General features: G+C 36.2%; 1 protein-coding gene across 1 annotated transcript in view; it reads left to right on the top strand.

Moving 5' to 3' along the window:
• The window catches only part of LOC150092461 (shootin-1-like), a 253,303-nt gene that overhangs the window by 84,098 nt on the left and 143,799 nt on the right, over window positions 1–25,406 (top strand). The window contains exon 7 of the mRNA XM_090414949.1: window positions 16,938–17,019. Coding sequence (XP_090271075.1) covers window positions 16,938–17,019 — 82 coding nt within the window. The remainder of the gene's footprint in view (window positions 1–16,937; window positions 17,020–25,406) is intronic.

Raw genomic sequence — 25,406 nt, 5'->3', positions numbered from 1 at the left:
CTTAACCCTAAGAAACTCTCCAGACCTCAACAAATTTGGTTGTATGAGACTACCCCAAATTTGGGAGGCTTACATCAGCAGACCTTTAGCCCAATGGCCAGGAACACCTACTTAGGGTGTTCCCGGGCAAAGGTGTCCTTTGCCTCGAGTTGCCTTGGTGTGGTACTACCAGGTGGTCACTTACACTTGGATTCGCCGATAGTTCGTCGGCATGAAACTCTTAGATCGTAGTTTTCAATCTTAGAGTTTTGCATACTGGCTGTAAAATAATAAGGGATTTTTATCCCCTTAATTTAATTAGCTTCCCAGAAAAATAGCCATTTGGCTTTTCAGGATGAAGATATGTTGGAGAGGATCCAGAGGCGACTGACTAAGGTAGTTTCTGACCTCTGGAATGTCAAGTATGAGGAAAGATCAAGAAGATGCAACTTGCAGAGTCTGGAGGACAGGAGGAGGGGAGATGTGATTGAGACCTACAAGTTATTAAGGGGTTGTTATAGGATCAATGCTGGAGAGGTTCTACAGAAAATAGTGGGAGATCAGGGGGAGAACCAGAGGTCATCCCTGGAAGCTGTATGAGGAAGGTGTGAGTAGGGGGGTGAGAAGGTTTTTTTCATGCGCAGTTGTGAATGATTGGAATGTCTTGCCTGAGAGTGTGGTGTCTACAGAGAATTTGAGTGTTTAAATCACAGTATGATGAGCTGTGTATTTGATAAAAGGACCTCCTAGATGAGTCTTTGACTCCATGGGGTCTTGGATAATAATAATAATAATAATTATCAGTACTAGTTCATTGCTACTAGTGATGAGATTATGACAAACAACCTGAGATGCTGTGGTGTCCTGTTTCTAATATCCTAGATGATGTTGTGAAAAATAGAAAGGTTCTAAGTTTTGAGTTGCAGGATTAAAACTTGTTTTGGGGGACGGTGAGGGGGACTGCCTTTCTGCACTAAATGCTGACTCAGGAAATGACTGAAAAAAAAAAAAGCATAGAAAAAGTTAACTAAAATCAAACCTGTGAATCTTCTGCTGATCTAGCATCATAGAAATTATCATGAGGCTAAGTAGGTGCTGGTCTCTAAATAATAAATACTTATTATTCTCTTTTATTGGTGGTTTTCAGTGTTGATATGAAGCTTTCTTCTTGTATTTATTATATTTGTCCAAAAACATTTAATACATGTTTTTGGAATTTTATACACAGCTTTGCTTCAAAAGGTTTGGGAACATCTCTGGATGTAGATATTTTAGATATACTAATCTAAAATATCTACATATCCTTCATATTGCTATAGCTAATTTATGTAATCTAATTCAAGTGGTTGTCACTGGATGTAGTGCCTAATTTATAAATCATAGCAAAATGCAATATGAAATGCAGTAAATTTCATACTGCACAGAATTTATGAAATATTGTCTGTTAGCCTAATGTTTGATGTTATATTTATACGTTTCCCCTCCACACATATTAATTTGATGCAGTTCTGTTTATTGAGTTATTGAGCAGTTCTGTCAGTTAATCTGTTATTCTTGCTCATCCCTTCTAATTGTTTCAGTGCTCATCCTTTAAAAACCATAACTTTAATTAGTACTAAATGTATGTTAAAACAATACAAGTATTTCTTTGAATTAATGCATTTAACTGTACTTTTTTGCTTTAATGTTTTGATAGTGAAAGGGATTTGAGAAAGCTGTTGTAGCATGTGAAGGATAATAACGTAATTGAGAAAGTGGTTAGTGTGCTGCATAGATATAATAATAGTGAATTCAGGAGAGCAAAAATGATGAATGGCCTGACACCTGAGCCTTGAGACAAAAGTATATAGTTCACGAATCTACAGCAAATTTGAAAGACGGTTTGCTTATGTAAGAAAGATAACATTATTTGAAAGATAGTACATAAAGTGAAGTATATCTGCAAAAATTTTTAAAGACATATGGGTGGGATGGAATCATTTGTAACAGGGTAAGCATAGTGATGGGAAAATTGGCAAGTTTGTGACATGATGAGGACAGAGTAATAACCATAACACATGGGAATTAAAATGGGCTATTATGTTTGTATTGTTAGTTTGTTAAGTATTATTGACATATGCTGAACCTATTTATCTGAGGATAATATACAAGCAACAATAGAAAATTAAGTGATAAAGAAAGAGAATGTGCAGTATGAGGAGATTGGCTGGTCAGGCCAAGATTATTTATAAGGCTAGATAGCAAGCAACAGAGAGAATTATGGCAGTTTGACACTGTTGAATAGTCATGGCAGCAGAGTGACTGTTGCAAAGGATATAGTGGAATTATTGAATGAACACTTTATCAGTGTATATCATACTGGTGTAAATGATGCCATGCAATATATAGAAGGGAGGCTAATATTAGGAGAACTAGAAGTGAAAGAATCGGAGGTATATCAGATGTTGATTGGGTTACATCTTAATAAGACAATGGGAATGGATAACACATTGCAGCATATTCTTAAAGAATGTGCACAACAGTTAGCAATGCCTTTGACTTGGTTATTTAATGAAAATCTTGCAGTAGGTAAGGTTCCTAAGAAGCAGAAAGAAGGCAAAATACTACTACTCCATAAGCATGGTTCTGGGACAGAGGTTACCAATTATAGACCAGCATATATAACTACAGTTATAGTCAAGGTGTTGTAGAGATTGGTTAGGAATAGAATACATGGACATAATATTCTCAATGATGATCATTGAGATCTTGTTTTAGCAATTTACTTGCATTTTATGACAAAGTGATGAGTGTGCTAGATAAGGGAGAATCATATACAGTGATATTCTTGGACTTTGCCAAAGCCTTAGATAGATTATTATTAGTGACACCTCCAAGGAGTCTGAAGACTCATCGCAGGAGGACACCTACTATACAACTCTGTCTCCTCCCCACTACATCAAACCTCTACTACCGATCAACTACATCAGCTCCATTTACTGGCCATCACCACCACAAAAAGTATTTTTGTCTGTAAATTGCTTGTGTTCTAAAGGGCCGATTTGTCTGTATGCAGGATGAAAAACCTGAATTCCCGGGAGGAAAAAACCCTGCTATTTCCATATGAGATTGGCTAACTCACCTTCAATTGGAAAGGAAAAAGTCCATATAAAGATTCCTCCCATCACGATGGAAATTAAACTTAGGCCTTTTCTAATCGAAGGGCACAACGTACCGTCATTCTTCCAATTTTGCTACAGAGGTGATTAAATTACCACATAAATTGATGTACAAGCTGCAGAGGATGGGAATAGATAGTATATTGGTCAGATGGATCAGAGATTGGCTCTCTGAATACCAGTATGTTGTGTATTATTATTATTACAGGCAGCTCCAAGGATTCCTTAGACTCATTGAGGAAGACCCAACGTCATGTCAAGAACAACTATTCAACATTCACACAGTATCTATCATACTCCACCTTGAACTCATTTACAGTCATGGCACCCAGAACAGACTCTGGCAGCTTATTCCACTCATTTACCACTCTCCAAGTAAAAACCTAGCTCTAACACCCTTGCTAACCACACTCTTACCAAGCTTCCATGGATGGCCCCTAGTCCTCCCACTATCAGTCTTATTCTCAAAAATATCTTCTGAATTAATCTTATAGAAACCCTTCAGTAATTTGAATGTCTCAATCATATAACCCCTTTTCTGCCTATCAACCAATTTCTGCAGTCCACAAATCTTCAACCTGTTCTCATAAGGTTAATTCCATAGTCCTGCTATTATTGGTCACTCGTCTCTGGATACTCTCCACCACCTCCCCATCAAGAAGAAACTCTGGCACCCATATCTGGGCACAGTAGTCTAGATGGGTCTTATCAAGGCTCGATACAGAGGAACAATAACCTGTTTGTCTCTGCTCGTTAAAGTGTTTTTCAGCAACCAAGTGATTTGATGAGCTGATTTTGCCACTTTTGCGATGTGTCCCCTAAACTTCAACTCCCTATCCACCAACACTCCCAAATCCCTGGCCTCGTCAATCTCCTGGAGTACAGTTCCACCAATGTGATATACTGCTGTTAATCTTTTCACCCCAAAATGCAAAACCTTACATTTTTCCACATTAAATTGACATCCATTCTCCTTAGCCAAGTCCTCCAAACTATCCAAATCATCCTGCAAAATTTTGACATCCTGAGCATTCACTATTGCTCTACCAAACTTTGCATCATCTGTAAACAAATGCACAGTTCCTCTCAGATCCTTCCCTATATCGTTAATGAACAAATTAAACAGTGGTCCAAGAACAGAACCTGCGGCACACCACTAGTCACAGGCCATCTTTTGGACTCTACTCCTGAATAAACCACTCTCTGATATCTCTCCATCAACCACCCTCCTATCCATTCTCATATGCTGCAGTTTACTGATTAGAATTCCATGTGGTATCCTATCAAAGGCTTTAGCAAGGTCCAGTAGAATCACTGTAAACCCGTTATCCTTATCCAGTTCATCCGTCACTGTGTTATAGAATGTGAACAAGTTACTGAGGCATGATCTACCCTTCACAAAACCATGCTGTCTCCCATACAGTATCCCATTTTCATCTATCCAATCTTGTATTTTCCTCTTGCCTATTTTCTCCAAGACCTTGACAACAATTCCTGATATGCTGATTGGCCGGTAATTTTCAACAGCAGTTTTGGAACCTCCTTTATGCAGTGGAACTATTTTTCCTTCTTTCCACCCCCTTGGGACTAACCCAGACCCAAGACTCAGATTAAACAAAATGGTCAAAGGCACTGACAATTCTGTAGCCACTTCTCGTACAACATGAGCTGGTATACCATCCAATCCCGCAGATGAATTGACATTGAGGTTTTGTAATAGACTATTCACCTTCACTTCATTCACCACAATTCCTATATAAGCTGCTGGTTCTTCTATTTCTGCAATGTCACCACCTGGATGATATACTCTTGCAAAGTGCTCACTCAGTAATTCTACTATATCAACTGATTCGGTTACCTCCCTACCATCGGCATTCTTTAAAATCAATCTGCCATATACATTTTTTCTTTTACCTGCAACATATCAAAAAACTGTTTGAGATTCTCTTTAGCCTGCATGGCTAATGTTCTTTCATAATCCTTTTTTGCTTTTCTTACCACACTCGTTACCCTTCTGGCCTGCGCTTTATACCGTTCATGTGCCTGCCAGTCACCTTTCTCCTTAAATTCCCTCCACAGTTTCTTTTTTTGCAGCTCAAGCTTAATGGTGTTATTCATCCATTTAATCCCTACTTGATTTATTATTCGGACTCTAAGTATACAGTCAGCCATTGCCTCCTGCAAACACTTCTTAACCACCTCTCATGCACTATCAACATCCAGCCCTTACAGTTTTATATGCCATGGCACTGAACCAATCAAACTCCTAAGCTTGTCATACTTACCCGATAATTCCACATGTACCCTGTCTTAATTGCAAATTCCACACCTTTAGCCACCTCCCAAGTCAAGATCTCATGATCACTCTCACCAATTGGTGGCAACGTGGTCATATTCATTACAGCCAAATTCTCAGGTGCAATTACCAGGTCAAGCACTCTCTGACCTCTAGTATTTTCCATTACATGCTGTTGCAAATAGTTATCCCTTAATAACTGCATAAAATCCAATTCCTTCCTCCCATGTTTCCTCTCCTCCTTCCAATCAATGTTACCATAGTTGAAATCTCCCATAATAATTACCCTCCTTCCACTCATTTCTTCGATTTGCTTATGCATACTATCTTCACCATCTATTCCATCATCTGGTCTTTAGCCGCACCCAATTGTATATTTTGTTCTGCTGCTAGCCTCAATCTCGCACCAAATGGCCTCAAACGTGCTCTTTTCTCTATCCTGCAATTCAACTTCTATTCTCCTTGGCTGTAGCTCATCAGCTGTCATCAGTAATACTCCTTCCCCATTTTATTCTCCCTGTCACTCCTGAACACACTGTACCCCTCACATTCAATCCCACTAGCTATATCATCTTTAGTCAGCCATGTTTCACTAATGCCAATAACCTGTGGTCTGGAAGTGCCAACCAAGGTCAAAAATTCTTCCTCCTTGTTCCTAATACTCTTAGCATTAGTATACATGAATTGCAGAAGCCTTAGTCCCATCCCTACCTTGATGCCTTATACTAACTATCCCATTCTGATTTGTCGTCCTTCTTATTCGCTTGGGCATATTATACTCATTCATACACTCAACTGCCTCCCTAAGGTCTGCATATTTACTACCCCCCCTCCTTAATAAATCTAGTTTCCCTGATTCTGCACATCCACTTCATTCAAGAACCCTTTTTCAAGTCTCCTTACAATGCAAACCATCCATCTTATATAGTTCCTTTCACCCATCGAACTCGCTCCACACGTCCATGAATTCCACACCACTCATCCTGCATAACCTGTGCATAAAGTCATTGGCAATTATGGTCCTCCTTCTAATCTCTTCACTGTCATACTGCAGCAACAGACTAACCATCCTAACTCTCTCACTCTTCTCTTTTGCTACCTCAAACAATTCCTTCAGGTCCTCTATCATATCCATTTTATCTCCTTTCAAATCATTCGTATGATGGAGCAATGTCTCAAAAAAAGGAGGGTAATCAATGGCATGCCCCACGGTTCTGTTCTTCGGTTCCTGCTGTTTAACTTGTTTGTAAATGATGTATCATGTGGACTGACTTAGGCTCTTCAGTTATTTGCTGATGATGCAAATTTGGAAAGAATTATAAGTAGTACTGCTAATATTAATTCCATTCAGAAAGATTTGAATAGACTTTTTACTTGGATAAAAGAGTGGGGTTGTAGTTATATCAATAAGTGCAAGGTGTTGCATTTTGAAGTGCAGGAATATAAAGCTGTGTACTATATCAATGGTGCTGTACCAGGAAGTGGATGAGATTTGTGATTTGGGAGTGATAGTCGACAACAGACTAAAGTTTAGATGACATATTGCAAGTGTTGCAAAGACTGCACATATTAATGCTGCTATGATACAAAGTGCTCTAACATGTAGGGACAAGGTAGTTGTGCCAATGTATAAAGCACTGATTAGACCACACTTAGGTTTTCAGTGTGATGTAGAAACATTGGAGAGAAGAGTGACTAAGATAATATGAGGACTGAAATGTCAGCTGTGGAGAAATTAAATGTAGATTGCAGTTTGGTAGATAGGAGGAAAAGGGATGATATAATAGTGATATGCAGTGATAGCCACTGGTTCTTATCACAGGTAAGAACCAGTGGCTATCACTGGAAGTTGTTTAAGAGTGTGGTTAAGAGGGGTTTGAGGAGTAGATTTTTTACATGGAGAATTGTCAGTGAATGGAATGCACTATCAGAATATGTTATTTATTCAGGGAGTGTTAAGGATTTTAAGATTCAGGATGATAGATTTGTTGTCGGTTGAATTAACCTTCCACAATAAATTTGCTGACTCCATGGAAGGTGTAATAATAATAATAATAATACAGAACTCTCCATGAGAATAGGAAGAAGAAATGAAGAGGGAAAGGATAACAGAAAAATTAATGGTAAAAAAAAACAGCAGTACATTTCTGGAAGTTATTTGGTTTATAAACATTGACATAAATAAATGGTATTTCTATTTGTGTGGTGGTGTTATTGTTTTATTGAGCTGGGAATGTCCAGGACAATGACTGCAAAATATTTGGACAACAAACTAGTGTTTGTTTGTCCAAACAAAATCAAATGAAGATATTTTTTTTCTAATGGGGAATTTAATTGTGAGAAATAGAATGAAAAGAGTAGATGTTATATGGAAAAGAAACTAAGAGTGAATATGATGAAATGAGCTGTGAGGATAAGTACTTGATGAAGTATGAGAAATAGAAGAAATGAAAGTATGATGGATTTTTTGCAGGAAATATCGCAAGGACAAATTATGAAATAAGGGACAGGTAAATGTTGGTATCTTGCATCTTCAGGATAAAGCATTACAAACAAAGTGCAAAAAATTCTAAATGGTCCCAATCAAAACAGAGATAGGACTCTTTTTTATATTTGCTGATCACTTAAAAATAGGCAGTGTAGATATTTACAGAAAGCCCACTTATACTGGTCACTATCTTCAACACATCTCCCTGGCAAAAGTTCATCATTGTTGCTACTTTAATAAAATACTTGTACATGTCCTAGGAGAAAAAAGACATTCATAGAGAGAAAAAAAAAATTTAACCCACTGTACAACCACTTCCTTCTAAATGATCATTCAGAATTCTTCAAATTGTTATACATAGAGTAATCTGTATGTTCCATCATACAGATTACTCTATGTATAAAAAATGTATACATAGAGTGAGTTTTATATATGTATATGTACAAAATTACTCTATGTATAAAAAATTAAACTCACTAATATTTTACTAGTTTTCTGCCCAGCATCATCGGAGCACAATCAAACTGTGACATGCACACAGCACTAAACCAAGCAATTGTAAAAACGATTTAAATTGTAACTGACACCTAATTTCCTTATGTGGTGCCCTCTATGGGTCAGATAACTACAAAGTTAATTCAGAGAAGTCCAGCTATTAGAAGACCATGCTCTGGTCTGCCAATCCTGACTTGCCAATACTCCTTCACACAGGATCAGATGGAGAAAAACATCTATATTACAAAATTGTTACATGTATGAAAGACTATTCATAGAATCAGCATCAGCCATGAAGCACTCTCCCAACCTCAACAAATATGCTTGCATTAATTTAGCATTGATCTGAGAAACTGTCATTTTAAGACCTAATAGTAGTTTGATTCTGGTTGCTAAGTAGAACTTTTTCTCAGCCTTTCTTCAGTTGGTTCCCAAATCAGTTGATCTTTGGCATGACAAGTAAGCATTCTCTTCCTGTTTCCCTCCCCTCTGGGTTTTAATTCTGTGTCTCAAAAATTATTACTATTATTATGTGAGACCTCCAGGGAGACAAGAAACCATCGAGGGAGGCACTATTCGCATCAGCTGTCATATCTGTTCTTGAATTTATTCACACTACTTGCGCACACACACATCCAATGACATTCTATTGTAATCATACACTACTCTATGAGAGAAAAATCTAGCTGTCACCCCTTCTCAACTTCCGTGTCCTTTCTCCACTCTCCATAAAATGAAAAATTCCATTTAGTGAAATTCTGTATAACCTTTTCAGAAGTTTAACTCTCAATCATATCACTCCTCTTTCTGCTGTTTTCTAGTATCAATTCCTAATTTGTCTTCATAATCAGTATTCCACAATCCTGATATAATTTTTGATACTTTCCTTTGCCCTCTCTCCACTAAAATACCATGGAAACCAGGAGACCAGATCTATTGCAATTATTCTCTGAGTTGTATTTACAATTTTTGCTATATGATCCTTGAACTTCAACTTCCTGTCTACTAAAACTCCAAGATCCTTAGCCTGATTGGTTTCATCGAACATAATTTCACCAATATAATATGGCATTTGTATATAATCACATAAGTTCATGACCTTACATTTATTAACATGGAACTGATAGCCATTTTCACATGCCCACAATTTCAGCCTATTCAAATCATTCTCAAAGTACTGGCATATCAGCAGCACTGGATTCAAATGGATTCAGGATTGGCTGACTGATAGGTATCAGAGAGTTGTGTATGGTGGGGCAATATCAAGGAAGCAGAAGGTTACAAGTGAGGTTCCACAGGGCTCAGTACTGGGACCTGTATTGTTCAACCTTTATATCAATGATATTGTCAATGGATTGCAAGGGGGACATTCAGTTGTTTGTGGATGATGTGAAGCTGGGAATGGTTATCAGTAATAGTGCAGATGTGGCAGTCCTGCAAGAGGATTTGAATATACTAGACAGATGAGCAGCGGATGTCGGTTCAATGCAGCAAAATGTAAAGTCTTGAGGTTTGGAATTCATCGATGGGAGGATGCATAATCGATTGAGGAGCTGTACTGGAGGAGGTAGGGGAGACGAGATCTAGGGGTAATGAATGCTAGAAAACTGAAATTCAGGGAGCATATTGCATAGGTGGTGAGGGTAACTCAGAGGATTGCTGCAATGCTGAGAAGGGTGCTTACTTGCAGAGATAAAAGAGTTATCATTCCGTTGTATAAGACCCTGATCAGACCACACTTAGACTGTTGTTCTCAGATTTGGTCCCCAGGATTTCATTGGGATAAATTGACTGTGGAAAGGGTACAGCGGCGGATAACAAAGTTGGTTTCAGGACTGTACAATATGAGTTATGAGGATCGGCTGAGGGAATGTGGACTGCAGAGTTTGGTGGATAGAAGGAGAGGTGATATGATTGAGACTTTTAAACTGTTGAGAGGCAGTTACGGTAGACATTGGAGAGTTCTTTCACTTGGTGGAACAGTGGGAAGGAGCGATGACAAGGGGCCATCCCTGGAAGTTACGAAAGGAGGCTGTGCGCAAGAGGGTGAGGAATGCATTGCCTGAGAAAGTGGTTGGAGCGGAAACAGTCAATGATTTCAAGGAGTGGTATGATGAACTTTGTTTCCTAAAAATGACCTCCCACGATGAGTTTTTTGACTCCACGGAGGCCTGGATAATAATAATAATTAATTGATGTGAAGTTATTAGCCTCTATACAAGCTGTGAAGATACTTCACATGCAAAATTTGTTTGCTTATTCTTAGATAAAGGATTAAACAAGAATATAATTTCTTGACAAGTTTGATTTTAATTATAGCCAAGTGAAAACAACTTTCTGGGTTCCTTCTTTCTTTTTAACCACTTGCACATGAAGCCTGATATGCTATTGATTTTGAGGATTCTCATCTGTGGAATTTTTGAAATTGCAGAGCAGATAATCATAATAAACTTGTGAGACAGCATGAGGAATTGCCATATCAACAGAAACTATAAGACTAGAGAAAGAAATTATTTCTCTTGTGTAAGTATCTCCCTGTATGTATGGGTTTTCTATAAACCGAAAATGATAAGGAACCTTCTGGAACACGTGATCAGTGTGTCCAGGAAGGGCAGGCAGTCATTGGCTTCTAGTTCCATTGTAAAGTGGATTTTAGGGTGCTGGCTATTTAGATGCACTAAAAAATGTATTCAATGTGTCTGGGCCATGTGGCCAAATAGCAAACACATCATCAACATAGCATAGCCAGAAACTAGGTTTGAGAGTGGCTGTGTTGATAGCTAGTTTTTCCAGATGTTCTATGTAGAAGTTGGCTAAAGGGGGGGGTAGAAAGGGGGGAACCCATAGATGTTCCATCTAATTGTTTGTATATTTTCCCTTTTCCATGTAAAGTAACCTGCCTATAAGACTAGAGAAAGAAATTATTTCTCTTGTGTAAGTATCTCCCTGTATGTATGGGTTTTCTATAAACCGAAAATGATAAGGAACCTTCTGGAACACATGTGATCAGTGTGTCCAGGAAGGGCAGGCAGTCATTGGCTTCTAGTTCCATTGTAAAGTGGATTTTAGGGTGCTGGCTATTTAGATGCACTAAAAAATGTATTCAATGTGTCTGGGCCATGTGGCCAAATAGCAAACACATCATCAACATAGCGTAGCCAGAGACTAGGTTTGAGAGTGGCTGTGTTGATAGCTAGTTTTTCCAGATGTTCTATGTAGAAGTTGGCTAAAGGGGGGGGGGGAGAGAAAGGGGGGAACCCATAGCTGTTCCATCTAATTGTTTGTATATTTTCCCTTTTCCATGGAAAAGGGAAAATAACTATGAAATATATCTGGGAGAAATTGAGAATTTAGTAAGTTAAGTGTTTCAATCAGTGGTACATTAGTGAATAATGAGGTGATATCAAAACTCACCATTAGGTCTGAAATATTTAAGGTGTGGTTTTCTAAAATACTTTTTAGGTGGATAGAATTTTTAACAAAAGAGGGAGAATTGTTTGTGTAAGTGGTTAGTAATTTGGCAAAATGTTTAGCTAGTTTATATGTAGGACTGTTTATCCTATCTACAATAGGACGCAAAGGTGTACCTTGTTTGTGTATTTTAGGAGCACCATATATTCTAGGTGTTTTAACGTGCAAGGGTTTGAGTTTTTTGACAATTTCTTTTGGCCAGGAAGCGACTTTGTTCAGTAACTTGCGCACCTTATTCTTTTGTCAGTTGGTGGGATCTCGATCTATGATTTGATATGTAGACCGGTCTTGGAGCAGTGCATGCATTTTGTTTTCATATTCTGTTGTATCCATTACTACAGTGGCATTTCCTTTGTCTGATTTGGTTATTGTAATGTGGTTATTATTGCGTATTTTTTTTTATTACTCCTAAAGTAGTTCCTAAAACAAAAATGATGGCTTCCGTTGAACACGGGCTTGCCTCCAGCGATAGCAAATAATATTAGGTTAGACATGGCCAATATCCTAATCCATTCTAAGCCTCCAAAAAATAATATCCCACATAAAGAAATAATAGCTCTAAAATAACTACGCAATAATAACCACATTACAATAACCAAATGCACCCTAAAATCCACTTTGCAATGGAACTAGAAGCCAATGACTGCCTGGACACACTGATCACACGTCTTCCAGAAGGTTCCTTATCATTTTCAGTTTATAGAAAACCCACACATACAGGGAGATACTTACACGAACAATCGCACCATCACCCTTCTCAACAATATGGTATCTTAAAAGCACTAACCCATAGAGCTAGAGCAATCTGTTCCAATGACATATGACATTGCTCTCACTGCTGAACTTTCTTGCCTACGTCACACCTTCTTAACCAATGGTTATAATCCCCATAAGATACTAAATGCTACCCAGAAATCTCCTCTATCTACCACAGAAGACTACGACAAAACTATCACCATCCCATACATTAAAGGCACATCTGAAAAGATATCTAGGGTGTTTAACAAACACCAACTGCACACCGTATTTGAACCTTATGTGAAATTAGCAACTCTCCTTCGTTCACCTAAGGACAAATGCGCTCCTTTATCACATCCAGGAGTCTATGAAGTGCACTGTTCTTGCCATCAAGCCTACTATGGACAGACAGGAAGAACTGTGGACATCTGCCTCAGTGAACACAAAAAATATATATCCTACACTTTCGCTATGGTAAGTCGGGTCTGGAAGACCATGCTTTGGATATCCCAGCACACAGGATCAAAAAAAAACAAAAACAAAAGTAATGCACAGAAGCTTCTACAAGTCAGAGAGGTTGTTCCTGGAATCAACAGAAGCCTTAAAACATACTCCAAGCCTTAACAAGTATGGCTGTATAAATCTACCAAAGATTTGGGAGACAGTCATCCTAAGACCAAATTAATATTTATTTTATTTTATTTATTTTATTTTTTTCAAACTTTCTAAGACTATTATTTGGACTACTATTTCAAAACTTGGAACTACTACTTTTTTTTTATAACCTAGATGGTGCCCTATTAGGACTTTAGTCTTGTGTTGCACACTGCAATTACTTATACTAGTCCCACTGTTAACCAGATGGTTGTCTTGCATTTGTAACAAACTTTGTGTTGCGTGCTCTGAAGATGCTGGATATAATACCAGCAAAATATTAGCTTTTAAGTTAATAAATAGTTATTTTCTTATCCATCTGTGTTCATATCAATACATTTAAATCTATTACAACATGTCTGATGAACACATAAGCGTATCCATGCATTTAAATTGGGTTGTCTTGGCTGTTGGGCTGATGTTCTTAGGATGCAAGCTTCCCAAATTTGGGGCAGTCTCATGCACCCAAATTTGTTGAGGTTTGGGAAGTTTTTTTAGAGCTGAGTTTTTAGATCTTTTATGTTCCCAGAAGATGGCAATGTAACATTTCCAAAATATAGGTAGGTATTGATCAAGGTTCTTTAATTAATATTTTATTATACGTTGTCATTTCATGAAATTTTGTCATGTGTAACCAACATATAAGTTTATATACAAGAAAGTTGAAAAAGAACACTGTGTAGGAATGATGAAGTTGCTTTTTTTTTTTTTTTTTTTTTTATATATATAAGCCCTTGGTTCAACCATATTTAGGTTATTTTGCTCAAATTTTAGTCTCCTTGGCTTTGTGCATCCAAAGGCTGCAGGTTCATATCTTCTGTGATGGTCGGCAGTAGATGGCGTTCGTGTAGTTGCGTTCAGTTGGTGGATTGAGTGGTGGAGACAGAGGTGTAGAGTGGGTGGCCTTCCTCGGTGAGCCTTTGGACTCCCTGGAGGTGTCAAATAATAATAATAATGCAATTTAAAAGACAGTGTGAAGAGATACTACAATACAAAACTGTAGAGAATCGAATGGAGAGAGGAGAGTCTTAGTAATTGAATAACAGTGTGGTAAACAAGGGTGATGATTAAATTTTTACCCAGGAAAATGAATGTGCATAATGAGTTGTCTGAAGGAGTAATCAATGAGTAATGGAAAATGTGATGCTTTGTTTTTAAGTAATTCACTACAAGGAGTTTATATAAACTTTGAATGATTAACCAGGTTTGATTCATAGACTTTTTATTCATTAAAACTGAATGTTACACAGACATTTCGTGTCTTTGTGACTGACAGCATCTTTACACAAAAGAACCCAAACATTTCGATGGCTTAGTTCTATAAATTGAAAAACACTGGATTTATAGTTTAATATGTATATCATTGGCACATAAAATTCTTTTTTAGGCAGTTCCTCTAAAATGGCTACTCAAAGAAGTTACTAAAAAATTATTTTCCAATGGACTCAGAAATTAATTACAAAGGCACAGTCTCCTTACCATATGTTGGTAAAAGATCAAGAAACATAACCTAATTATTAAAATCAATCGACATCAGAATAGATTTCAAATCAGTTAACACCTTACAAAGTTTCCTACATTCTCCTAAAGACAATATTCAGTTCTACAAACATCTTAGGATATACAAGATTCCTTTTTGTTGAAGAAAGATGTGTGTAAGACAAACTGAGAAAAGTTTTGAAATCTGTTAAAATATAGATGATGTTGAAAAGAAGTCTGTTTCTTTCTTGTTTTCAACATCACCTATGTTTTAATGAGCACACATGCAGTTCCTTAGAGTTAATGATTATAGGAATTTATTGTGCGTAGTCTGAAGAACAGCTCACAGAACAACACAATAGATTGTGAATGCTTCCTCCTTTCCTTACTAAGAAGAAAATACTTTCATCAGATTGTTCAAGAAGTCCTTTGAGGTCATTTGCTCACATAGCACACTAAATAGAACCAAGGACTTATACTTCATGACATCTGAAAGTCATTAATTAGTATGTGACATTCATAATCTTTCATATGCCAGCAATCATACAGAATTTTTACACAACAATGTATTGATTGCACACCTAATTTTATACAGTGGATTTTGGTTAATTGGATCACATGAGGAATCTGTTCAATTAAGCAGCTGCCCCAGTTAAATGAAGCTGCACATCAAGAGTTTAAAAGGTGTATGTACGTAAGACAAAATACAAGTTTAGAAAAGTTTTTCATTTATTGTGTAGCAAAATTACTAACTTATAAACTCAAACAGCTGGCTTTAATTAAAGTAAAATATTTGTCACAAAATAATTTCATTTATATACATGCAGTTCCTTAGCAGTTAATGATTATAAAAATTTATTGTGCATAGCCTGATTTTTTAAAAATTTTTTTTTCCTGCAATTAAACAAAATCAGCACAGGTATTTAGTGCTGATATAATATTGCCTCCCTGCATGAAATAGTTGTGATCCAGTAATAAATTTTCTAGCATCCTGGATTGTCACTCATTCAAGCTTGGGAGTATTATCCTCGTCACTTTCTTTTTCTTCTAATGTCCTCTGATGTTTTGTTTCAATTTCCTCTTCAAAATCTTCATTTTCATTATAGTATTGAAGATAACCATCAATGGATGCAAACACTTCATAGTTTCCTATATAGTTCACTTCTAACGGGACGTCGTTTTTGCTATTGGTTGTATCTGACATATCCACAATTGAATGCTAAAAACCACAGTGTGCAAAACATTTTTGAATGGTCTTGTTGCTTATTCCTTGCCAACGATTGGCCCTGAACTGTTCTACTTGTAAAAGATTAACTTTTGTGCTCGACCTCCTTAGCAATTGTCAAGAACCTGTAAAATTTTTCTTGAATTTCATTTTAATTCCATGTCCCAACTCATAAACCAGTTCTTAAAAATTTGGATATCATCCACACCTTTTTGTTCACGTGGTACCGAACTGTTAAACCCTCCATTTTTATACCTTTAAAGCATAGAGTTCTGGCCCTTCCTTCAATAACTAATAGCTTTTCTTTATAATTTTCTGACATATTTGAATAGCATAACACTGTTACACAGTTTTTTTTGCTTTCATTGAACCAAACACAGAGTGTATTTATAACACAGGGAACCATCTGATATGGCATGATAGAATAGCTGTGTTTCATCAGCACTAAATTTTTGAATCAATGTAATTTTTTGTAATGCTTCATATGGTAAAGATTACTGGCTAGCTTAATTAAATGTCATTGTGCTCCAAATAATGCAAATTCTTGTTATATTCTTATTTTGTTTTTGTTTTTCCAGACTTGTCCAAATAAACAGCTTCCCTGATGAATCGGTGGACCAAGTACCATCCAGTACTGCACATGATTAAATTTTCAATCCACTATTTTTCAGTTTATAGAAATAAAAGCTGTTGAAAATGTTTTGAGTTATTTGGTTTGTGTTAAATATCTTCTCCATGTCTTGGTAACATTTAGTTTTAATGAATAAAAGTGAGTCAAATCTGGTTAATCATTCAGAGTATGATACTCCACGCTGCTTATCCAAATAATAATAATTAACCAATTACTACTGTTGCTATGTGTTTTATGTTAAAAAAAATGTTTTATGTGTTCTGCATGTTTTAAATTCAAAAAAGAAAAACCAATGTTTGAACAAAATTATTTTGTTGTGACAGTATGAAGATGAGAAAATATCCCATCAAGCTACACAGGACAAATTAACTGAGTTGGAAAAAATTGTTGACCAAATTAAAAGAGGTATTTATCCTGCTTATCAGTCTATTTTGTATTCATCACTGATTTTGTTTAATTGCAAAATATTTACAACTTACCTTAAGGTTAACTGCTACAGATAAAATATTTTTAATATGTAATTAAAAATTGCTCAGTATTTATCAGGAATAAGATTATCATCATCATGCCTCCAAGGAGTCAGGACTCATTGCAACAAGTTCATGCCTCTCACAAAAAAAGCCATCAAACTGTTCCTTACAATCATTTACAATTTATGCACTTACCACACTTTCAGGCAATGCATTCCACTTATTTACCTCTCTCTCTCTCTCTCTCTCTCCAAACAAAAAATTTGTCTGCACACTCTTACAACTTCCAGGGGCGACTCGTATATGTGTATGTAGAAAGTATTCTACCTTGGGTATGTTATATATTAAAGATACCAAGCAAATTTAAATAAAACTTGGTTTTAATCCTATTTCCCAAGTAAGCAAACAGACAAGTAAGTCAAGTTTGCACCTGCACGTAGTGCAAGTCTGGGTGACTCTGCACGTAGTGCAAGTCCAGGCAACTCATGGTAAAGGTGGAATAAACTTTGATCACTATCTTTGGTATTTACCCTTAATGCAAAGCACATCCCTTAGTGGAGATGTATGATGCTATACATTAAAGGCAAGGGCCACTACCCAGACCAGTTTTGACCTTTGTTGAGGTTTCATCAGTGGAAGCCAGGCTTAAGAAATGCCAGGGTTTAAGTAATACATAGCTTATAAATTTTACCTAAACAAGTTGCCACAAGGTGCTTTGACCTTATTAATTAAAAATCTCAGGATGAGAGATAGATGTAGAAAGTTTTTTACCTTGGGTATGTTATATATTAAAGATACCAAGCAATTTTAAATAAAATTTGGTTTTAATCCTATTTCCCAAGTAAGCAAACAGACAAGTCAAGTTTGCACCTGCACATAGTGCAAGTCTGGGCAACTCCGCATGTAGTGCAAGTCCAGGCAAGTTTTATTTAAAATTGCTTGGTTCCCTATATTTAGAAAGCCAACACACACAGACATATATTTGCATGCGTCCTCACATCACCATCCAACACAAAAGTTGGTATTATATCAACTCTTGTGAATCGTGCAAGATCTGTACTGTCAGATGAAGAACTAAAAAAAAGAACTATAACATCTTAAATGGACCTTTAAAAGCAATGGCTACTCTTTAAAAAGTATCAACAAACAATTATCCCACCGTCAACGTAGAGACACAGGACAACTCCAAAGGTTATGTCTCCTTGCCATATATCAGCACACTATCCAAAAAACTGAGTAGAATCTTAAAGAAATTTAACATACAAACATGCTTCTCGACTCTTCCAAAAATAAGATCAAGTTTCAGCAACTACAAACAATCTCGCAACCGTCTACAATTCCCAGGTGTATATAAAGTCACATGTGAGTGCGGAAAACCTTACTATGGCCAAACGGAGAAATCTATCCTCCTACGTCTCAAGGAACACCAGAGAGACATTGCTTACAAGAGAACCAGAGCTACTGCCCTATCAGGCCATGTCCTGTTTTCAATAAACACGAACAGCAAAAGCCACCAACATGAAGTAAATTGGACAACAACTTCAAACCTACACATTTGCCATGATGAGGTAGAACGCCGCATTGTCTAGTCAAAAGAAATCACCTTGGGCCCTTTTCATATGAACAATAATCTCAGCTATAATTTGCCTGACTCTTTCAGCTCTACTATCAGATACTGGAGATCGCGTGGTTCCACACACACACGAGTGTACAACAATAGAACTTTAACACGGACTATAGCTCAAGTTCATAATAACTGTAATTTACAGTTGAATATTATAGCTTTAGAGTGTCTCAATGTTTTTTTTTTCAGTGTCTTTTAATAGCTTTTTATGTTCTTAACGCCTGATGAAGTCAATCCCGACGAAACATGTTGCGTTTTCAAATCTCAATTTGTTATAATTCTCGGATTTTTAGTCAGTTTGTATTAAAATGAATATATATATATATATATATATATATATATCAACCTACTCATCTCATATTAAAAATTTTCCTTTGTGTAAATCTATAGAAACCTTATAGTAACTTAAGTTTCTATCATGTCCCCTCTTTTCCACATGTCAAATAGGCATTCCAGCCAACACATCTTCAGTCTGTCATAGAGAGCATTTCACCAGCTTGCTCATTCACTTTTGGATTCCCTCTCCAAGAAACCCAGGTGACCAAATCTGTTTAGTAGCGAAAGCTATATCATGTATTGGTGGAATTAAGTAGTAGGGATGATTTGTGAGATTGTGTAGCAGAGTGGAATAGAGTGCCTTCCTTCAATGAGGAGGCTATGATATAGCAAAAGCTATATCATAAGCCTTGTATGTAGTGGGAGAATTAAGTAGAAGGGACAATTATAAGATGTATGTAGCAGAGTGGAGTAGAGTGCCCTCCTGCAATTAAATACTTGGAAATGTTACATAATAATAAAGAGGGATAATAACTTCCCTAGCACTACTTGTCAATGTATTTAATATTCGAGTAATTCTTTGAGCTATTTTGTATTTTGCCAACTTCCATAATATGTCCTCTGAACTTAAACTGTCCACCATCTCCCCCCCCACACACACACATCCCCAATGTGATCAGTTTTCTGCAATCATCCATTAAATTGGCAACCATTATTCTGTGTCTACACTTGCAGTTTATTAAATCATACTCTACATGTCTGCATCAACTTTATCAATTATTGCACTTCCCTGTTTTGCATCATCAGCAAACAACTGAATATATCCCACTTCTTAAATCATTCCAATTACCTTTTAACATACAAACTGAACAGTAGTGGACTTTAGGCCCTCCATTAGTCACCCTAATCCTCCTAGATTCTTTTCCACTATATATGAGAGTGGTCTGAAAAGTTCTCGGCCTAACAATGAAAAAACGAATTTATAACTTAAAAGTTATTTATATTTTTCAACATAATCTCCCTTAAGACGAATACATTTATTCCAGTGATGCTCCAACACCATTATCCCATTCCTTTAGTGGTTCTCAGTAAGATCTGCAAAATACCCCTCTACAGCTGCAATCACCTCTTGATTTGAAGAAAAACACTGACCAGCGAGGAAGAGTTTCAGTTTTGGGAAGAGATAGAAATCAGAAGGAGCCAAGTCTGGGGAATAGGGTGAATATTCAAACAATTCATAGTGGAGATCCCTTAATTTTCCCATTGCCAAAACACCTTTGTGGGCAGGTGCATTGTCCTGATGAAAGATGATATTTTTTCTTCTGCAAATCAGGTCTTTTCTCAGGAACTTTTTCGTCTAGTCTGGTTAAAAGATCGGAATAATATTCCCTGTTATTTTTTTACCCTTTTCCAGATAATTAATAAACAAAATGCCTTTAGCATCCCAAAACACCAATGCCATGACCTTTCCTGCTGATGGAACCGACTTTGTCTTCTTTGGCGCTGAACAGCCGGCTTCTGTCCACTGTTTTGACTGCTGTTTGGATTCTGGTGTATAATTTTAAATCCAAGTTTCATCCATAGTAATAAATCGACACACAAAATCAGTTTTATTCTTGTTAAAATGCTCCAAGCACCGTTCAGAGATTTTCATGCAAGTGCGTTTTTGATCTGCTGTGAGCAAGCATGGCACCCATCTTGCACAAAGCTTTTTCATTTGAATTCTTCATGCAAGATATATCATACACGTTCTTTTGAAATGCCTATGATCTCAACAATTTCACACTCTTTGACTTGCCAGTCATCCAATACCATATCGTGCGTTTGATCAATGATTTCTGGTGTTGTTACACTTTTTGGACGTCTTTCATGCGGATCATCTTCAGGGCTGATATGGCCACATTTAAACTTGGCAGCCCATTTATTAATTGTCGAAAACGAAGGAGAAGAGTGCCCATAAACTTTTATGAACTTTGAATGAATTTCTTTTGGTGTTAAACCTTGTTTTTATTACAAAAAATTTCATAACTGCACGATACTCAATTTTATCCATTTCGAGGGATCAGACAACACTTCTGCTTCAGACAGCTGTATAAGACAAACTACTTGATAGAATAACTTGCAATTTCACATGGATGCTTACGACAGATGTACTGTTGGATTCTAATTATGTAGAAAATAGAATAAATGTTGTTTGATTCAGAATCCAACATGACTTTCCGTCACAAGAACTATATTTGTAAATATTATTTGATGTAAATAACATAAATTATAATTGATATCATATAACTACCTTAATTATGTCAAATATTTAATTGCTTAATCAAAGAAATGTTTTAATGGTAAATAGATTCTGTATTAAATATTATTAAGCTGTTTTATTTATTATTTTGTCAATATTGTAAGAACTTATATTTGTAATTTAACTACGCATTTATTGGAATGCAAATATTCTATTTATTCTTTTCATGAAAGTTAACGTTATGTAATAACTGAATGTAGTTATATAACCTAATGTAACATTCACGAGAATGTTTACGTCTATCGGTTGTCATAGAGACGCGTGGAAATAAACGAGCACGTGTGAAGGGAGCGTTTGTAGAGGAGAAGAGAAAATAGATACGTAGTAGTAAGTAGGGAGTCGGAACGGAACTTTGGAACTATAAGGTAGCAAGGAAGTAAACTAAAGAAGTAGAAGTAATTAAAAGATTCCTAAGGATAGGAGTATAGTAGATATTTTTTTTTTATAAGTGAATCTTATAGTTGGCTGAAAGCAAAATCAGTCGTAGTAATAAAAGGAAATTATTGCCGTAATCGGATAATTAGAGAACTGGACATTCAACGAAGAATTCTGAATAAATCCAGTCAGTCTACAATTACAACTTATTTCTATACTACCAAAAAAGGAATTGTACGGAGTTAAACTAGTTGATGAATGATAAATAAGAATAATTAATGTACCTTATAGTTGTTATCTGGATTTTTGAAGTGCGATTAGTAATGTTTTAGTTATTTAGTGTTTCGCAAGTGTGATAAATACAATTTGAAAGTGTGCTCACAAAATATTGGAAGTACTGAAGATTATTTCTGGTAAGGACAGTCATATTAGTTTATTTCAGTGTATGCAGATTTAAGTATTAGTTCCGTTGCGCTGTTTCTAACATTAACTGTAGCTTACCATTGAGGCTGAGAGTTGAAAATATAGACATTGAAGTGATATCTACCGTGGTTAGTGCCTGTTATGAGTTAATCGTAGAGTGTAGCTGAGAGATACATGGAAACTGAATAAATAAGAAATTCTATTGTAATAATTTGAGTAAAGAAACTTTGTGATTCTGAAACTGTGAATTTGTTTGAGAAAGTTTGAAAGATTGGATTAATATGAATGACTTGACTTGATATGCTAACTTGACTGGTTTGTCATATTTAGAAGTGGAATTTATGTAATTGTTATATAACCATATTAAATGTTTTGTTTGTTAATTTAAATATTGTGTTTGCCTGAATTTCTTTTTACTGCACCGTTCACAAAAATTCGGATCTAGCGGGAATCCCAGAAAGAAAGAAAATAAATACCATCGGCCTAAATGAGTGAAAAGACTGCTAACTAATTTTGAATTGATCCTACTAATTCATATAGACTTATCTAAGGATAGAGTGGCGCAGTATAATAGAAATTTCTCTACCCTTAGATCAGTGATTAATTTGCAATTAGTTTTCCTTATTTGATGAAAGTCACTTTTAGCAAGATGGCGGATTCGAACGTCAAGAGAACACGTCACGACAGTACCAACTTTGAAAAAAAAATCGTGCCGATAGTGTTGCCATCTATGATCTAGGCCGAGAACTTTTCAGACCACCCTCGTACTGCTCTCTGGTATCTGTCTCTCAGCCTTCCCCCTCCTCTCCATGCTACCAAGTTCATATCCATTCTCATTTTCTCCAACATATGCAATAGTTTTCCATGCAATATTCTGTTAATAGCCTTTGCATTGTATGGCAATATTATGATGGAATGATTTCTCTTATCTAATTTTGCATACTATTGTAAAATGTAAATTACTATGGCAGTACCTACCTTTTACAAAGCTGTGCTGCCCACCATCAATTATCTTATTCCTATCTACCCATTGCTTAAATATACCTTTAACCAAATTTTCCAATATCTTAATCACTATCCTTGAAATACTAACTAGTCTGTTAGTATTTCAAGGATAGTGTTTTAGATTACTAGTCTGTTAGTCTTGGAGTCAACTTTGTCAGAGGCACTGTCAGTTCTCTTGCACATTCTCATAGCGCATGGGCTAGCATGCAGTCTAATTCCATTGCTGTATTCACATTGATATTTTTAAATATGTTGAGTATATCAGTTTATTTGCCTTAATTTTTATATCAGATTCTGTCAACATTAGCAAGTTCAAAATCTCATCTGGATGATATAAAGTGATCACTTAAAATCTCAACTATTTCTTCCACATCTGTCACTTTGCTACCATCAGCAGTGATTAAAGAGTTATCCTTCCATAATCATTCTTTCTCACTACATAGCAAAAAAAAAAAAAAACTCAATTATTTCCTTTGGCCTATTTATCTAGTTTTCTCTCATGTTCTGTTTCAGCTATCCTTATCATGCTAGTCACTCTCTTGCCTTTGCTTGTATTGCTCATGAGCATGCTACTCACCTTTTTCTTTATATTCCCTTTAGAATATTTTTTTCAGCAGCTCCTATTTCATATTGCTGCTCATTCATATAGCCCCTTACTTGGTTTATCCTTCTGATCCTGGATGTGCAGTCTGATATTGCTTCCCTTGTAGCTCCCTGTGGCATGGCACTACTTCAATCTATCACTATATTTGTCATAATTGCCATCTTTGTAGTTCCACGTATATTCTTTCTTGACTGAGAACTTCACATGTTTAGCAACCTACCAGAACAAGACTACATCTGTCACTTTCTCTGATTGGAGGCAGAACGGCTATTATAATTATGGATTCTTCTTCTGATTCTGTCACTAGATCTAGCATTCTCATTCCTATGGTCTTCTCCATCACATGCTGTTTTAGGTAATTATTCCTTAATAACTGCATAAATTCCATTTCCATCTTACTTTGCATAAATTCCATCTTTATATAAATTCCAATCTATGTCCCCTTAGTTGATGTTCCCTCCCCACCTCAAATAATAATAATAATTGCTTGGCTTGCACTCATTGTACTAATCTGCTGATGAATGACATCCTCATCTTTCTGTGCACCTCTAGTCTATAGGAGCAACCAACATTATATTTCATCCTCTATCTAACACCAGATAGCTTCAAATAAACCCCCTCCTCAGAGCTAAAATCCTCTTTAACTTTTGTTGAAGTTCATCTGTCATCAGTAATACACCTTCCCCTGTCTTATTCCCTCTATCCTCCCTGAAAATACAATATTCCTTACATTCTATCTCTGTAACTATATCATCTTTTGTCATACAGTTCTTGCTGATGTCAATAATTTTTGGCCAAGTTACAGGGCCCGATGCCAAAAACTCCATCCTTTTATTTCTGAGGCTTCTGGCATTCATATGTATGCATTTCAACATCCCTTTGGAATCTCAATTACACTTGCATGATTTAATTGCTAACCAATGCAGACTTAAAACCTGTGAAACTGTTTGGCATTGCATAATCATTTCTATACTCATACTCATTTGTTCCAGGGCCAGCTGGACACACACATACACTTGACTATATTTTATTTCTATTTTCCCTGATTTTGCACTTCCAACCTTTCATTGAACAACCTCCAAACCTTTCAAATATAGTCAAGCACAAGTTCTTTCATCCATCATTATATAGGTTTTAAATACTATTGAGCATTGTGTACTGAATTGTGGTTTATTTTAAACGTTTTATTTTACTTTACCTCATTTATATAACTGCACAGTTTTTATGTTCACGGTTCTCTACTACTGTCCAACTTTAAATAGAAGAAGCAATAAGGACAATGACCATACTCATTAACTACAATCTCTTCAAATGCTCTTTAATACTCATCTATTACTTATACCTTAATCATGTCTATTTTGATAGTAGCATTAAGGAAGGAAGGAAGGAAGGAAGATAATTACAGGTGTTTTCATAAAATAGTAAGTTTGCTGTCTAATCGCATAAAACCAAATCCAAGCATGATAAAGATTTCTTGTTCTGAAAACTAAAAATCATGTGGGAATGGATTTGAAGCTAGTGGCATATGGTGCAGTAGAAACTTGGAGAATGATGGTGACTAGTGGAGTGCCTGAAGGTTCTTTACTATGGCTACTTCTCTCATCGACTTCCTGCAGTATGGCATCATCTGTATAGTACACAACCTTATATTTCTGACTTGCAAAATGCAACACCTTGTGATTATTAATATTAAAACTATAACCCCACTCCTTT

The sequence above is a fragment of the Typopeltis vanoorti genome, chromosome 26, assembly GCF_054136105.1.
Source record: "Typopeltis vanoorti isolate ZY-2024b chromosome 26, IOZ_Tvanoo_1.0, whole genome shotgun sequence".
Classification (NCBI taxonomy): domain Eukaryota; kingdom Metazoa; phylum Arthropoda; class Arachnida; order Uropygi; family Thelyphonidae; genus Typopeltis; species Typopeltis vanoorti.
Note: the sequence above shows the minus strand (reverse complement) of the source record. Positions and strands in the feature narration are given on the sequence as shown.